This window comes from Ciconia boyciana, chromosome 7 (assembly GCF_034638445.1).
Source record: "Ciconia boyciana chromosome 7, ASM3463844v1, whole genome shotgun sequence".
Classification (NCBI taxonomy): domain Eukaryota; kingdom Metazoa; phylum Chordata; class Aves; order Ciconiiformes; family Ciconiidae; genus Ciconia; species Ciconia boyciana.
In genome coordinates this window covers 59,948,642-59,965,249 of record NC_132940.1, presented here as the reverse complement: position 1 = coordinate 59,965,249, position 16,608 = coordinate 59,948,642, and the positions used below count along the sequence as shown (strand labels likewise).

General features: G+C 37.2%; 1 protein-coding gene across 7 annotated transcripts in view; it reads left to right on the top strand.

The window, feature by feature from the left end:
* Positions 1-16,608, top strand: part of NAALADL2 (N-acetylated alpha-linked acidic dipeptidase like 2) — a 517,712-nt gene that overhangs the window by 477,890 nt on the left and 23,214 nt on the right. For all 7 annotated transcript variants that reach the window (XR_012043446.1, XR_012043445.1, XM_072868000.1 and 4 more), the window contains 2 exons: positions 3,041-3,134; positions 11,367-11,565. Coding sequence is in view for 5 of the 7 variants with exons in the window: in XM_072868000.1 (XP_072724101.1) it covers positions 3,041-3,134; positions 11,367-11,565 (293 nt within the window). In the remaining 2 variants the exon portion in view is untranslated. The remainder of the gene's footprint in view (positions 1-3,040; positions 3,135-11,366; positions 11,566-16,608) is intronic.

The following is a 16,608-nucleotide window of genomic DNA, read 5'->3' as shown; positions in this document are numbered from 1 at the left end:
TTTGGACTTGATAATTGCGCAAATGTTACATCAATTATTGTGTGTATTGTTTGTGTATTATTATGTATAAATGTTATTTGAGAAGTTGTCATTAGTGTTACAACCAGTTCGGTATGGGAATAGAATCAATTATGCTGCTTTAGCATTTCAGTTTGTGAGAAAATTGTTGTCTGTACTCTTTGCTAAGTTATTGTTGCGTTTAATAATTCAATAGTCAGTCTGAACCATTTTTCAACAGGGAAAAGGGGGCAGAAGCTTGCCTTTATTTTCCATGTATATTCAGTGTTGTACTCAGGGGAATGGTATATCCAAAAATAAGACTATAAATAAGAAATCAGTAGCCTTTTCTGTCTTGCTGCATTATGTGGGTTTGATATATGCTTCTGCAGCATTATTACTTACTCTGTTCAAATCAATGCTCTGAGCTTTCCTTTATGTGATTGATTTCTTCCAGATTAGCCTACGAAGTACGTGATGTAATAAACACCGCTGTTACCTGTTTACTAACACACAAATGTCTGCAGTATTACATACAGAGGTACTATAAAGTTTCCAAAGTGCTTCAGTCAGTCATAGGATTTTGATGGTATAACTTTATTTGAATAGGAAAGAGAAAACAACTTTGGTCTTTGGTCAAAAATAAAATTGCTTGGAAGAAATAGAAGTAAGGCAAGAACTTATAAGAATCAAGCCAGATTCTGTAGGAGATAATGACAAAAAGGAAAGGTGCTTACTAGGGTGTATTCTCCTCTTTAATGCCACTTTCATGCCTCAGAAAAGAAGCGTTTTTTCCGTACTTTTGTGTTCTTAAACATTGCGGTAACAGATTGAAAAGTATCGGTAGCACTTTATAACTGTTCATGTCCCTCCCTAAAATATACCTATGAATATGTATCTTGCATGACTGTTTAGTGAAGGTTTTTGCAGAAATAGGGTGTCAGGGAAGAATTCAAATGTTTAGTGTGATGTAGCACTATTTAGGACTCAGTGAGTTTGGTCTCCATATAGAATGCCTCCTCTTTAATAGGATGTTATTTCATTGTCGCAGTTGCTTTTCCATAGCAACTTACAGGTTGTTAATGTTTTGGTCAGCTATGCTTGAAAGAGTTCCATGCAGGACAAGGAAGGATTTTGCATGGCATTTGGATGTTAAGAACCAGATTTTTACAGTTGCTTCTGGTTGGATTATATGAACCTGGTTTGGATACAGTTTTGTACAGATTTCTGTTTGCCCTAACAGGTTTTTTTTCTGTATTTCCACAGTACCTCTCTGATATTCCTAAGACTAATGTTTTCTAATGCTTTTTAACCCAGAGACTTTTGTCTCTGATCACTGATAGAAAACGTAATGGCCTTCAAGCATTAATGGCCCGTGCAGTTGGGAAGTTTGGAGAAAAGTTTAATGAGAGGTTACTGTGTAATATTTTAACATGGATGTCCAAACACAGTATTTTTCATCTTCCTTCAAGTTCACTCTTAGTTCTTTAGTTTTCCTGATAACGGCTTGACGTATCATTATTCTTCCCTATTTTTTTCTCACTTTATGTATGGTAAGTTTTTTCTTCATGCGTTTTGCAATATTGTATTCTCTAGAGGTAAATCTCAATAGCTTCACAGTGTGTCTCTGCTCAAATGGAGGTTGCAGCCTGATAATACAGCATGTTCCCTCAGTCCCTGTGCCCAAATCAGGCTGTGGCCAGGTCAAAAAATAGTATTTCTTTAATGCTTTCTTATAAATGTTGTTGGGGTTCTATCAATCTTTCTCCAGGGAACTTGTATTTCTGATATTACCCTGTTTTCATCCACTTTCCTGGGAGGTGGTTTTCCTTTTCAATTGCTGTACTATAGTTTTTAATATTACTTTAGCATTGTTGTCTTTTCCTACTACTTTGTATTGTAGAATTAAAATGCTACTTTCAGTGCAGCAACTATCATATTGCTTTTGAAGGACAGATATTATTCTAACCCCCCCAACACCTTGAGAAGTATTGTACAATATGATTCTATTCAGTCCACATTTTTATCAACACGATCACCATCACCTGCAGCTGTCATTCCATTTTAGAGCACAGCCCTACAGGTATTTTTTTCCCCTTTTTGCAATATCAAGATATGAAGAAGATGAATGAAAGTTTCTTGCATGTTTTTGTCAGTGTGTTTTTATAGCTCCCACGAACAGTGATGGACTTGGCAGCCTAGAGACTGAAATCCTCTGTTTAATCACAGGCTAGGGTATAGTTCAGCAGAAAGACATATTTCTATACGCAGCCCCTGTAGCATGTCTAAGCCTTGAGCTGGAGAGCCTGTCTTCTATAACTGAAAAAAAGCACTCAGGCCAGTCAGTCCCTGGCCTCATCTCTGGAACTGTTGAAAAGAACCATTCATGCCATTGAGTTTCATGACAGGTGCTACTGTCTAGTCTGGAGTGGACTGAGAGTTCCCTTTCACTCATTTGGGAATTTCTTTCTGTAAGTTACTGAGAGAATGTAGTGTTCTATCCAGTTTGGAAGTTGTACGTCTGTGTGCATCAAGTTGTCACATATCTCTTCAAAAGACAGTAGGTTTTCAGGTCAGCTTGCATTTAGCCATGGGCTTGATCTGAAGCTCATTAACGTCTGTGATGTTTGTTTGGTTTTTTTTACTTGTGTAAACTCTCAAAATCCGATAACTAAAACCAGAGAACTAAGTAAAACAATAAACCTCATTCCTATTTTTAGAATGTTGAGATGTTTTATTTGAAAACAAAGCAAAACTAAGGCCCTTCAGAGACTCCTGCAGTATCGCAGGTCCACAGAAAAAGTACTGCACGGAATTCTTGTGTGTGGTCATAAATCATAATCTCTTAACATTTTTTAATGTTGTATTAGAGAGACAATGGTCTACATCATATTCCTTTTCACAAAGATGTGTTTATGGAGTTTTATTAATTTTTCCCTGAAAATCCAATGTGATGAAAGTATGTGCTATTGCAAAAGAAGTGCTGGCTATTAAATCTGCTAGAAATTATTTGACTGTTTTGTGGTTTTTTTGTATTTTTCAGCTAACAGGACAAGTGACTTTGCAAATTGCCAGTGAACCAGTTTTGCCGTTTAATGCCCTTGACATCGCGTTAGAAGTTCAGAACAGTCTTAAAGGTAATTTTTGTTAGAGGAATATTGTTCTCCATTGATACAGAGAAAAAAAGGGATCATCTACTCCCTGATACAGATTTTCAATTTCCACTTTAATGATAGCCAGTGATTTTACTAGTTAAACAGTGTCATTATATAATGCTAAATAAAACACAGGTTTTGTTGCTGAATAGAGCCATAAAATGTTTATATTTCTTCTGATGTTACTATGTCAGTTAAGCAATAATTAGTATTAAAATCTCATAATTACAGTCAAAGATAACAACCTCTGTGACTGAACTTGATTTTAATTCCCTTTAAGGCTTTGTTCAGTACAAGCAAGAGAGGACTTCTAATCTCATTGCCCTTTGGCTCCTTAATTTTCACAATCATCTTCCTTGTTTGGTTATTCCACTAACTGACCTTGTTGGCAGAGCATGCTAACTTTTCTTCTTTTTATGTGTGACATAGCACGATTATTTACCAGTACGTATTGTTTGAGTTGATGAAGCACTGAGACCCTGGAAGTTCTGTATTTGAAACTCATCTTGGTGTGTTTGGGACATTGGGTTGGGATTAGGGAGAGGGACAAAAAAGTTCCTAGTCAGAAAGTAAACAGAATTGACTGGTAACTTGGAAATGATGCAGATATAATTCTCATAGACTCTGGATTTGGCCCTGTTTGCTAGGTGTAGGATGAATGCCTTGATATGAGACTGCTCCATCAAGATTGTTGAGCCATTGCTAATATTGCCTTCTCATTTCTGGCTCTTTCTGTTGTCTTGTAGCCTTTTAGGGCTTGATAAAAGAACAAGCATTCTGCAGTCTTTTTGGCCTATGTTGACAACAGAACCCAATTAAGTCAATAGCCCTTGGCTTGAGCTGTTTAAGATAACACAGTTAAAGGGTGCAGTTGTGCATTCCCTTTCCTTCTGGGGGCTGGTTTTTTTTGTTTTGTTTTGTTTTTTTCCCTCTCTACAGTTGGTAGAAAAATGTTGCTATGTTATAAGGAACTAAACCCATTCTATGTTACTGAGATGTTCTCTGCTACTATCTAGACTACAAAAGAACAATAAATATACATCTTATCAATTATGAAAAGAATATCTGTCTTAGCTCCAGTCCTGAGGACTAAGGAGGGAGAAGTCTAGGTTCTAACACTATCTAGTGTCACTCATCTGTATAAGCTTTCTCCTTCCATATCATCTGTCTTCCTCCTCCCATTCTGTCCCTTTTCCCTTAAAGTTTCCTCGTGTCTTAGTGTGTTCAAATGAGATCGAACTCTCTTTCCTTGTCTAAGTGACTAGTTGAAAGTAGGCTGGCTGTGGAGAGCACATAAGAGGTTTAGTCCTTGAAGATTAAATCTTTTGATAATTTAGCTGCCAAACTCTAACATAATTGTGTACAAACTGAGATATTTCAGAAGCTGGTATTCTGGTCAGAATTCAGTGAACTTAAAAGGAATGGTAAAAGGTACATCCCTGACAAGAACCTCCATGAAATCTGAAAGACTACTCCAAAGCATGCCCTTGTTAGGACCTCACAGTGGAAAAATGTGAGATAGGTAAAACCATGTTGTTATTTCCTTTTCTCCAATTATGCCTCTGATACAGATTGCCTGTCGTGTGCTAAGGCCTTTCAAAAATAATTTTTCTATTTATACATTTATGGAACTCTCAAGTTGATCTGTTAAATAAAGACGGAAGTTCTATAAAATCACACCAAAACTTTACATATAGTTTAGTAGAATGTGACATCTTATCTCAAACTTAGGGATTTTTTGTAATCTTGACGTGTTTCCCCTGCATTTCATTCGCTCCCTACAGTATAAAGTATCACTTTTCTGTAATACACATTCATAGAAGTATGATATCTTTTCTTTAATCTTTGCCATCCATCATTGTCAAGACCTAGGAGTCAGTAGGCTAGCATTGGTCTGGAATCAGTGAGCACCCAAAAAGACAAGTAATTTTAGCTCTGTTGTGCCATATAAATATTGGTTTAGTTCAGCCTAAACACAGCAGGGAATAATCATCAAATAAAAAGTGTGGCTCAGCTGGTATTCCTTCAACTGAACATGAGATGCCTGGTATTGTTCTTCCTTTTTTCTTTATATGGAGTAACAAGAAATTTTGATTTAAACTGACTTTTTTCCTCTAACTTCAGTTATATCATTTATCTCAACCACTTCAGGGGAGGGAAAATTATTTTCTAGGCTGTAGGGACAGCAGGATAAACTTTCTCCCAGCTGTTCACTTTGGAGTTTTGTTTAATGACTTTTCTCATGACTTTCATGTCTCATCTATCTCTGACTTGTGTCAAATAACAGTTTATTTTTATTTTGGAAACCAATAAGACAATGATCTTTTTTTCTGGTTACTTAAATGAGAAGTTGTACTTTTTAACATGGCTCATGGATTTCTTTATTCTTCAAAAGATTTGATGTTGTCTTAGATTTCCAGTTCAAAGGTGCATTGTCTTAGTAAACTATTTCCTTCTCCAACTTGATGCAAACTGTAAATGTAGAAAAGCTGAAGGGAAATCTGCACGACATGCTAGAAGATTTGTTCGTTAGGCTTAATTTTTTGCCTCTGGGATCTGGTTCAGTCAATCACTTAAACACACATTTTATTGCCTGTTGGACTTTCTCACATTCTCGAAGTTCAATCGTATGTGTAAATACTTGAGTCAGCTTTGCAGTCTCCTGCATGTCCTCGCAAAAGGATGCGTGTGTCTTAATACTTGTTAATACTGCATTTATTTATGTTTCCAAAGGATTTAATTCTGTAATGTGGTGGGTGTCTGTACTGTTAGCTCTGTTAAATTCAATGGGATGTTACTCAGCACTTTATAAACGATTTCTTACATGCAGGATAGGCTAGATGGCAGGTTATCGGGAAATGTCATCCACAACATGTTTACATCTGGCTCGAGGCCCGTTCCTCAGAAAGATGGGGAAATGGCTGTTAAGCGACATGTGTTCTCTCCACTTGCACACACCAGAACTCTTGGAAACAAGCTACTGCTTTTGGGTTTACCTGAAAGGAAGGGTTGTGACTGGAGAGACTTTTTTTTTTCTGCATCTGCTGATGGTCTGATGTTTAACAGGAAACCTTGTGGTCATAAATTACATGAGATGGGTTCCAAGACGGAAATCCAGGTCCCCGGGGCTATTCAGGCTGTTACCTATCTGATCACAGATGTGATATTTTAGAGAAATTCATGAATAGGTGACAGTTTAAAATATTCTCATTAACTACACATTGCAGTTGGGCCGTGTTTGTGCGTTTCATACATTTAAACTCAAGACCCACTGCAACTTGATTCAAATACACAAATATCTCGCTAGGCCTTGCATGCTATGAAAACCCCATTTATCTTTTGAGGTAGGGCACAGACTAGATGTCAAATCTGACATGTGAATGATGCAAATGGTTCTTTTAAGCACTTCTATAGAAGTATTTTGTATGTATATGCAAGTACAAATGTGAAGTATTTTGTATGTATATGCAAGTACAAATATGTAAGCATTTGTATATAAGTATTTTGTATGTATATAAGCATTTTTATTCAAAATGTATTTGTATCATCCGCTGAATGCTTTTAGCACTGTGCAGTCTGGACTTGCTCCTTGTAAGCTATCTTGCACCGTATTTGGGCCTCTTTGAAACTTCGTGTATATTACAGCAAGCTTCAGGGATTGATGATGGAAGTGTTAAAGTGTCTCATTAGGATCAAAAGCCTTTCTGTACTTTTGCACCTGACTGACTCAGCAATAACAAGTTCAATCACACAGTTTACAAAAATAAAGGCAACCGGGTTTGGTGCTAGCCATGTGTCTCACTTAGGTGCTGTTGGCTGTAGAAGCTGCTATCGTTTCATTATTGCAGGTCACTGGGCCCACCTAGACTCCTGCAGAGCTTTCAAAAATTGGTGTCTGTTGCCCCAGCCTTAGATTGTGGCTGAGTAGCACTAGGCACAGATGCTAAGATTCCCTAGTTGTGGCTTTCATCACAGGCTGCTGAAACTGGTAAGCAAATCAGATAAGCTGTAAGCCATCTCTAATAGGTACTAGCTGAGAGAGGCCTATGAAGGCAAATTAAGTTAACTGGGGGTGAGATTTTCTGTTTTTCCCTATATAGGGAGGGCAAGGGCTGTGATTTCAAGCTCTTTGGCTGACACAGTGTTAGCTGTGTGTTGCTTCCTATCAGTTAGGCCCTTTCTTCTCCCCAGAATGGATGTTTTACAGATGTTACAGCAGCTGAAGTACTTGGGGTGACAATAGTAGGCAGTGCTAGCAGAAGTTTAAAAATAATCTGGTTTATGATAAGCCATTTCCAGGAAAGTCTGCATAACTTCCCACAGCCCTGGCTCGACCCATACGTTTCAAACCATCGGTCTAAACTCTCTGTCCTTAGAAAAATCAATACAGAAACATATCTCTGTCATTTACTTGATGGCTGCATACTCATTGCCTACAGCTATCTGCTAGTCTTCAGCCTGGCATCATTTTACCTGCTTGATCATATTTCCCTGATCATTTAGGGTGCTTTTCAGAGTTACTTTCTCCATCTGTCTGTAATGTTCAGAAAGCTTCCTTTTTTATTGTTCCCACCCATTACTCTTGACAGCTACAGAGGTGAAAAATGCAACAGTTAGTTATCTGTATGTATGATAGAAATACCTTCTTTGCCATGAGACACTGACATCTTGTCTTCAGTATCCTTTCAAGGATATTATATATTAGTACTGGCAAACCTTTCATCAGCCTCTAAAAAAAAAAAAATAATCATGGAAAAAAATGCATTTTCCGTGGACAAAGCATTTGGTACTGAAGGGAAAGGATGAGCATCTCTTCTGTGTCAGTAGGCCATATATGTTTCAGCAGCTCTGTACAAAGTCATTGATAACTTCCGCTGTATTGAAATTGCATAACAATATGTCACAACATGCCCTTTTAATGATAGCCTCTTTGAAAAAAGGCTTGTTGTAGCAACATCAGATTAGTTTACTTGGGCAGTAGCAGTCATGGTAGCAAAATTGAAGCTGATGGCAACATATTCTTTGAAATGAGGTTGTCTGTGGATTTGTGTTTCTGCCCCCTTTAGGGTACTTTCTACAAAGCTTTCCCATTCAGATTTTCCACTGCCAGGTCTCATCATCCAATTTTGCAGAGCATGAAAAATCTTTCTAGTGAATACAACACACCGTAGCTGATCATGAATGTGCAAGCTAATAAAAACCTGAAGCAATTTCCCCTCTCTCTTACATGCAAGCACATGTTCACATGCATGGAGAGCGAGCGTCATGCCTTAAACTGCTCATTTGTCTGTGCTCATTCTCCTGTAGGTGCTCGTAGGCAAGTACATTCATACCAGAGGGCACAAATACAATTTTAAAATGCTAAAACTCTAGCAGTACTTTTCATAAGAGCAATCAGTTACATGGGGAAAGGCTATTGTATTCAATGTCTGTAAAAATAAATATCTATTTGGTGTAACCTGTTTCTGAATAAAATCCAGTTACATTTAGCAAGTGTAATGAAATTCAACAGTATAATTCTCTGATCAAGAGTATACATGCTCCTGAGTCACTTTCTTGTACTTGCAATTTTATTTAACAGCTAAACAACTAGCTTCATCATGATTCATACTGGAGACAAAAGGACAAAGAATACGAAGTATAATAATGGGGCGTTGTTTTCTCTTGAGTGAAGTAACACTTGCAGGCTTTTTTATTTTCTCTGTAGAAGTATCACAAGATGTTTAAGACTTTATTAGTTAATGCATCCTTTTCTCTAAGAATCATTTGCCTTTCCACTCTCAGCTTCTCAACTTGAGAAAAAGCATAAATCACAGTTTCCCTTGGCAGTGAAGTTCAGTGTGTTGTGGTAAAAACTACTGATGCCCTTAAAGCTATGTCCTTCATTCTCTGTGGTAACAGTAGCCATAGACACTTGCAGGTTTTGTACAGAAGTATTAAAAAAGGGCCTGGGTGTTTGTTTTGTAATAAGTGCTGGTTTAGAGTGTGATGTAAACAGTGCTTTTTACTCATGACTGTAAAGTAAAATGTAGTTGCTTTAGGGGCAAAATGCATGCTGTGGAGAAGGAGTGAGAGCATTTACGGGATTTTTATGGTTAAAAGGGTGGTCTGGTTGGCTTCATTTCCAAATATAGAATGATGTATTTTCCCTTTATCTCACCTTCCCTATTGAAAAGGCGTAGCTGACATTTACAATTGTTTATATAATATTCAGAATAAAAATTGTAAATTTTGTATGTTACTGGAAATATGAAGTGCTTTGCTGAAACCAAAGGATTCTTTCTAACAGGATGAATTTAAACCTTTCCATACTGACACAAGTCCCAGGGTAAGGTATGCACAGTGCCTGGATTATATGCATGGAAATCACAAGTTCATCAGCTGCACAGGATGTTTGCCTGAGATTTGAAAATTGAGGATACTTATATTTTTCAAAATATCCCAAATATACCAAGTTTATGTGCTTGGAGAATATTTTTCTGAGGCATCAACCTAACTTAATCAGACTTTAAATTACTCCAGACTCAATCAGAAAGATACCAATCCTGTACATCAAGGTACTACAGTGCCTGTTATCTGTTCTAATCAGGGAAAGGTGGATTGATCAAGAGCCATTGACAAAGCAACCTTGTCCCAAACCAAGACGGACATAAAACATCTTCTCTCACTCCTGTTCCCACAGAGAGCTTCTGTTCCTTGTTGAAATTCGTCTTGATAATTCTTGAAATCTGACAGTTTCTCTCACACCAGCATCTCTCCGTGTATTTTGGATCATTTCATGTTTTGCTAGATTGGAATGCGTTAGTCAGCTGAATGACAGGAGTGCATGGGGGTCTATGAACTCCTTTCCCTTTGCTGAAATGTATCCAATAGCAAATCTCTTTTTCCATATGAGAGGGAGAATATGTCATATTCAGGCGTTTCCTTGAATTTCTTAGTTGTACCTGTTTGTTTTTCCATTCCTGTTATATATGCTCACTTTTCAGACTCCATCCATACATCGTTTGAGAAATGGGTTGATGTTCTCCATTTACTATTTCTGATCTCTCCATATATTTATTAGACAAGGAACTTTAGTATTCATTTAACTTGTGTCTTGAACCACCTTGTTGGGTTAGTCATCTCAGTCACTAAGATACTGAACTCACTGAAGTTTGTACATTCAACTAAAGGTGAGACAGCTGCTAAAGCTGAATGCTTTGTTTTGATTAAATCATCATTTAAAAGATCTAAGGATCGTTGATTTCCTTGTCCTTAATAGGCAAAGTGAATCTTGGCCTTAAAGATCACTTCTGCATCCTGGAAATGTTTTTGCTGACTGATGTTACTTTTGACTTTATATCAGGTTCAGACTCTGCTTTCTCTCTCCATGCGCTTGTAAAAATTAATGATGGTTATGCACGCACTGGGAAAGGAGGGCACGCTCTTCACCTGCACTGCAGGTGGGAATAGACTGCACATTCACAGTGCTCCAATTCATGTATCACAGTCTTCTTTCTGGACTGTGAATAGGGAAATACCGAAATCATGGTGTGCTCCACGGTGCTGTGGGCTTTCGTTCTTTTGGTGTCTGTGTAGGATTGCAAACAAAGTAACAGTTAAGACTCCAAGTTTTAAAAGTTTTGAAAATATTGACTGGATTAGAATATACATTTGGATATCAATTAAAGTGTTAGTTAGCTCATTGGCATATGATTTAAGTGATTAAGGGGAACAATTTCACATCCCCTCTACAACTGTTGTTAACCTCTAGGATTCTAAAATGTTGAACAAAATTCAATTAAATTTTGCATATTACGATTTTCTGTACATACAGCAGTCATTATGGAATCTAAGCACAAGCTTTCAAACTTGAGCAGTAGCATCAAATGGCATTGAATAAATTCTGTCCCAGAAGGAAATGTTACAGTTACTGATTTATAACCATTGCTTCCTGCATGCCTGTTTTTCCAATGGTAGATTTCAAGCTGTACCCCAAAATCATTCCTCATAGCTTATTAGATCTTAAAACATCACAGCCCAAATTGATCTTCTTTGAAAAATAGAATAGCGCTTATGCACAATGATCTATGGCTTTCCTTGATCCATTAAATAATTTTCACAAGGGAAAAGAGGCTCAGGTTTTAATTGAACTATTAATTTTGACTTGTAAGCAAGAGTAATAAGTGATGTTCTCTGAATCACTGGCAACTGCCTTTCTCTTACTGTTCCTAGGTGGTGAAGTAGACATTCCTCAGTTGCTTGCAGTGGCATCACGTCTGAGGGACACCGCAGAATTGTTCCAATCAGATGAGATGCGCCCAGCTAATGACCCCAAGGAGCGAGCTCCTATCAGAGTCAGGATGCTCAATGATGTGCTACAAAGCTTGGAGAAAAGCTTCCTGGTTCATCGAGCTCCTCCAGGACTTTACAGGTATGGTGTTCAACATGTTCTTCATTTGAGCTAAAATGGTAATCTCGCATTGCTTGGTTTTCAGAACTCTCATGCTCTTTTAAAAAAATCTCAGTGAGTATCCAAGATTAAAGCTGTTTTTTCCTATCTCATCCTTTCTGCAGAAAACATTAATTCATTAAAATACAAAAGGTCATTAGAATGCAGCACTGTAGCGTTTCTGTCATGACATCACTGCTAACAAGATGTACAGTGTGATGGCAACTCAGGCAGCATGACAGATACTTGTGTTAGACGGTACAGTAAGCTTTCAGAAGAGGAAAATATTTTGAAGTCTAATACTGCTTGACAAGCTCCACCTATATTTTATTTAAAACCTTTTACAGTTCATTGAAGATTCAGAATTATACAAGATACTGTGTAGCATTATTTAACATATTTAATTATATAGCATTGTTCTTGGGTGCATTTCAACCAGTCAAAGGCAGTACAGTGGAGTGAATGAGAAGGCCTTAGTCAGTCACCATTCAATAACATCTTGTCTCTGCTTAGAATTCTTCTCCAATATGTATTCAGCTGCACTACCCAGGTTGATTTTAAGATGTCATAATCACTCCATCTTTCACTTTCTAAGAAAAAAGTCTACAGGTCTATATGTCTCACCACAGATTTCTCTACAAAAAAACTTACGGCGATCAGTAGCTTAAAAAAAGTTTGAAAAGCAAGAACTGGCCAAGCCTGCCCTGAGTAATGCCTGGCCCTCTGGCTGTTTAGGAGAAGTAATAAAGTGTGTGCATGTGCTTCAGTACAAACTGTCTGAAACACTGTATCGCAGCCCATCAATGTAGTGTTTTATAGCTTGACCCCAAGTATATGTTTTGAATGCCCTGGGCTACACAGTGAGGGCGTATGTGGGTTGTTTGACTTCACCAGGCCTCCTGGGATTATTTTGGACGACTCTGCAGCTGAAGAGAGCCAATGGCTCATCCATACTGCCCATTAGGAGGCTTCCCCAGGTAAAACTGTCCCTAAAGCCATACCCAGGTTTTCCTTTAGGGGAAACTGGTTGGCATACTCAAAAAAGAGAGCTTGGAAGTGAACTGATCTACACACACAGAAGATAGACAGGGGCCAGGACACGGAAGTGAATGAGGCATCTATGTTATTTAAGGAATAGAAATTCCTTATGCAACCAGAACTAACTAAATTAATAAAACAGTACTTTGTTGCAGCTGATGGGAAAATTGTCAAATGGCTTGTGCAAGTGATTGTTTCAAGGGGACACAAAATAGACAGACGGTAGAGGTAGACTTTGGAAGAAAAGCAGAAAGCTACAGCCTCAGGAGGAAGAGATTCTTCCAAGCATTAGGAATGGCATAAAACAAATGCAGTCATCTTTTAACAAAAACAAAAGAAAAAAAAAAAGGTAGTTGTGGTGAACTCAGTGTCAGTGAATAAAATCCCTACAGCTATAATAAAGAAAATATAATAATGATATTTGAGGAGGGACTAATTTACTTCATTCCTGCTGTGGCTGGATTTATAATATAAAGAAATAAACCAAAACGTGATTAAATAAAGTCTAACATTCCAGGTTTAGCACTGCTGTCTTTCTTGTCTGAACTGGTATGGTGTTGCAAAGGAGCCGTAAAACTGCTTAACGTAATGTAATGTGTCTGCGTTGCATCACAAAGGCACATTGTTGAATCTGGCCCAGTTCTCTATTTGTAAAAATAAATTATACCAAAACTTAGGATTCCAATAACAGGGTTTTTTGAGGTCTTCTAATATTTAAATTCTTGCAGTGCTTGCAGAATTAAGTTTGTTATTCATCAAGATGTAATTGCTAGATTTGCATGTATAATGTGAATTAAATTTTTCACCTTCCTGCTCTCAGCAGTACTTTGGCGCAGAGCGCAGTATTCATACTGGCAAAGTAGATAGTGTGGAACTGAAAACTTTGTAATTTTTCCCCTCCTGATTTCATTACATTTGATACAGGATTTAACAGTAGACAATAAGGTTACTTTAGAGTTTGTGGGAAAACATTGGATTTGACTTTACTCTGAACTATTTTACCTAACGTCATCTGGAGTATGTAACAGTAAAGTACACCTTATGTATCATCATTTAGATACTTATTTAAAAAGAATGCATTCTTTGTACTGTGCCGAGGTGTGTAATTGTAGTGTAGATTTACCGTTAATGCAAACAGAATCGAGGACAGTGATAGATTTCCGATTTCTTTTCCTGACATTAAAAATCTGAAGTACAGTTTCTTTTCAAAAAAAGCACCTAACAATGTGTCTTTATTTAGGTTATTTTTCACTTTTTAGGGATTGAAAGTCCTTCTATTAATTGATGTAGTTATATGAATCTATTTTGTGTTCTGAAGCTACAATTGTATCACAGGAACACTAGAAGTACTTGAAAAACGCGATGTACTTTTTTTTTGCTTGTATAACTTTAAGCTTTTCTTTTTGTAATTTTGTAAAGAAAACAAACAAAAAAATCAGTCTCACAGCCAGGACCTTGTATGCCATGTTTCATCCCAGTCGGAAGATTGATGGGCAAGTTATAAACCCCTGAAATAGTGGTTTATAATGGAAATGCTGGCAGCCCTTTAACTATAGCAGCGCAAGCAGTGCAGCAATAAATACTATGCTTCATCTGTAAACAGAAATTTAGGATGCAGTTTGCAGCCTTGACCTTCAGGCTCCAACTGTGTTTAGATCATTAAGATTCCATAAATACTGTAATTTACAGCCTTCTGAAGGAAGAATTTGTGTGCACAGTAAAGCATGTATTCTTCATGAAAAAATGATTGCTTCCTGTATACCCATTTGGACTCATATTCTCAACCTCAATCAAAGTACTTGACAAATTTGCTGAAGTTTAGGCATCACTTTTAGGCTTGTGTTTGTCCTAATTCACAGCTCTCTGGATCTATACTATGTTTTCTCTTCTAGAATTTGAATTAAAAAGAAAGGTGGATTTTTTGCTTTATTGCAGGAGGTGGATTGCAACCTACTTGTGTTTGTCTACTACAGAGGAACTAATACATCTTTATATCTTTTTTGGTATGGTTTGTACACTCATTGCCATAGCTGTAGTCTCTCACTGTATATATGTACTTAAAAAATAGATGCCTCATTCCAGTCAATGCCATAGGGCAATATTTGGGCATAATTGATGCATTATTAATCTATAATGAGCAATAAAATTATTCAAAGTTACTAACAGAATTCAAGTTATTTTAGTTTTTGATAATTATATTAGGATATCCTGACTACATTTAGGTAATGATGATTGATATTGGCAGATTGTTCAATACAGTATAACTAAACACTGCAGTTTAGATTATTATCCTTCTTACCTGAACTTCATGACATTGTACTGAAAATTTGACAATAGCATACTTTCCCCATGATATTCTATTTCCAACTGAGCTGGAAATATACAAGTACAGCTTTCATCAGGGTATTTTTTTATCCAGAAATTTAGGCAGAATGAAAAATAACAGGTTGAGAAATATTACCCTGCTTTGCAAGGGTTACCCTGGGGCTTGATTTGGGGTTAGGAAAAAATCTCTGAGTTTTATTGTACCTGAAGAATTTCTGTGATTCCCAAAGGTAACCACGGGTAGACTTTCTATTTCCAAAATAAATGTTTAGGAACAAAATAGGATAGCTATTGGTATTTTTCATTTATCTGTCTTTGCTTCTCATAACATAATCATAATATTGATAATTTTCTGATTTATATTTTGTCATTATTTTAGCGTAATAATCAGTAGAAATTTATAGATGTTTATTTCGTTCCTCTAGCCGTTTCTCGCTTTCCACTCTTACAATGTATTCTTGTGCTGAACATTTCTGTATATTTTCTGATGGTCATATTTTGCTACTAGTACCGATAACCGTAGATTACACTGCAGTGGCATGCACGAAGCTCAGGTAAGAACAGAGGTTCCATTACTTTAGGCACTCTGCATAGACAGGGGGGGAAAAAAAAAAAAAAATCTCAAGCGTATTGTCCTCTCAATGAGATGGTCAGCCTCAGCAGAGATACAAGATGATTCTATAAATGCTGATATATAGTAAGAAAACTCCAAATTCTTACCTTCATCAGCATTCAGTAAAGCATGTGTAGTTGCCTGCTAGGGACAGGAGAAGATGCTTTATCTCTATATTCTAAATAAAAGGTGCTTCAGCCATAAATAAACATAGATGAAAGCAAAGACCTGGGGTGGTTTCCCTACAGTGAAAGCAGCTTGTCTGATAAGGTCAAGGAAGTACTCACTGACACCTGTTCTGATACTGATTAACCAAATCGCTGCATGGTTTCTGAGAGAGAGCAAAATTAATTTCTGTAAATGAATGTTTGTAAGTTAGGTAATTGGGCAAATGCGTCCGTGCTGACTGATGGGTCTCCTCTTTGTCTCTTTCCTGAACATCTTTGTCTTTTGTGCATCAGCTAATCCTTAAAAGTCTTAGATTCTAAAAGTCTACTGTCATGCTTTTGCATCCTTTTCCCTCTATGAAAATACCTACCAAAACACTGACACTGGCAATATCATGGATAACAAGACAGCATGTATCTTCCTGGTGTTTATAAATATTGAGCTCAAATCTTGTGTTTGCTTAGACTGAGTAAGACCATTCCCCCCCATTCCTTGTATATTTTATTTCTTATATTTGCTGATCACCACAGCCTCTGACACCCTGTCAGCCTAATGTATCTGTCAAGTCTGTGTGTACATTCCTTAGGTATTCACACAGAGAGCTTGTGTCTCTTTGTTGAAAGGCTTCAATGGCCTTGGAACAATGAATAATAATATTGCAAAAAAAGGAGATAATCAAGAAACCTTCATGGAGTATCAGGCAGGGGACACTCAGTGCAGTAAGATGTCCTCTCTTTCTGAGAGTGTTTGATTTCTTCAGATCCATGTCTAGAACTCAACATAATCTTAATATTTGATGGATGCTGTTGATACAAGGTGGAGCCAGTAGTAAGGGTTTCCTAGGGTTTCCTAGAATACCCTGTGATGCTTCCACCAAGATT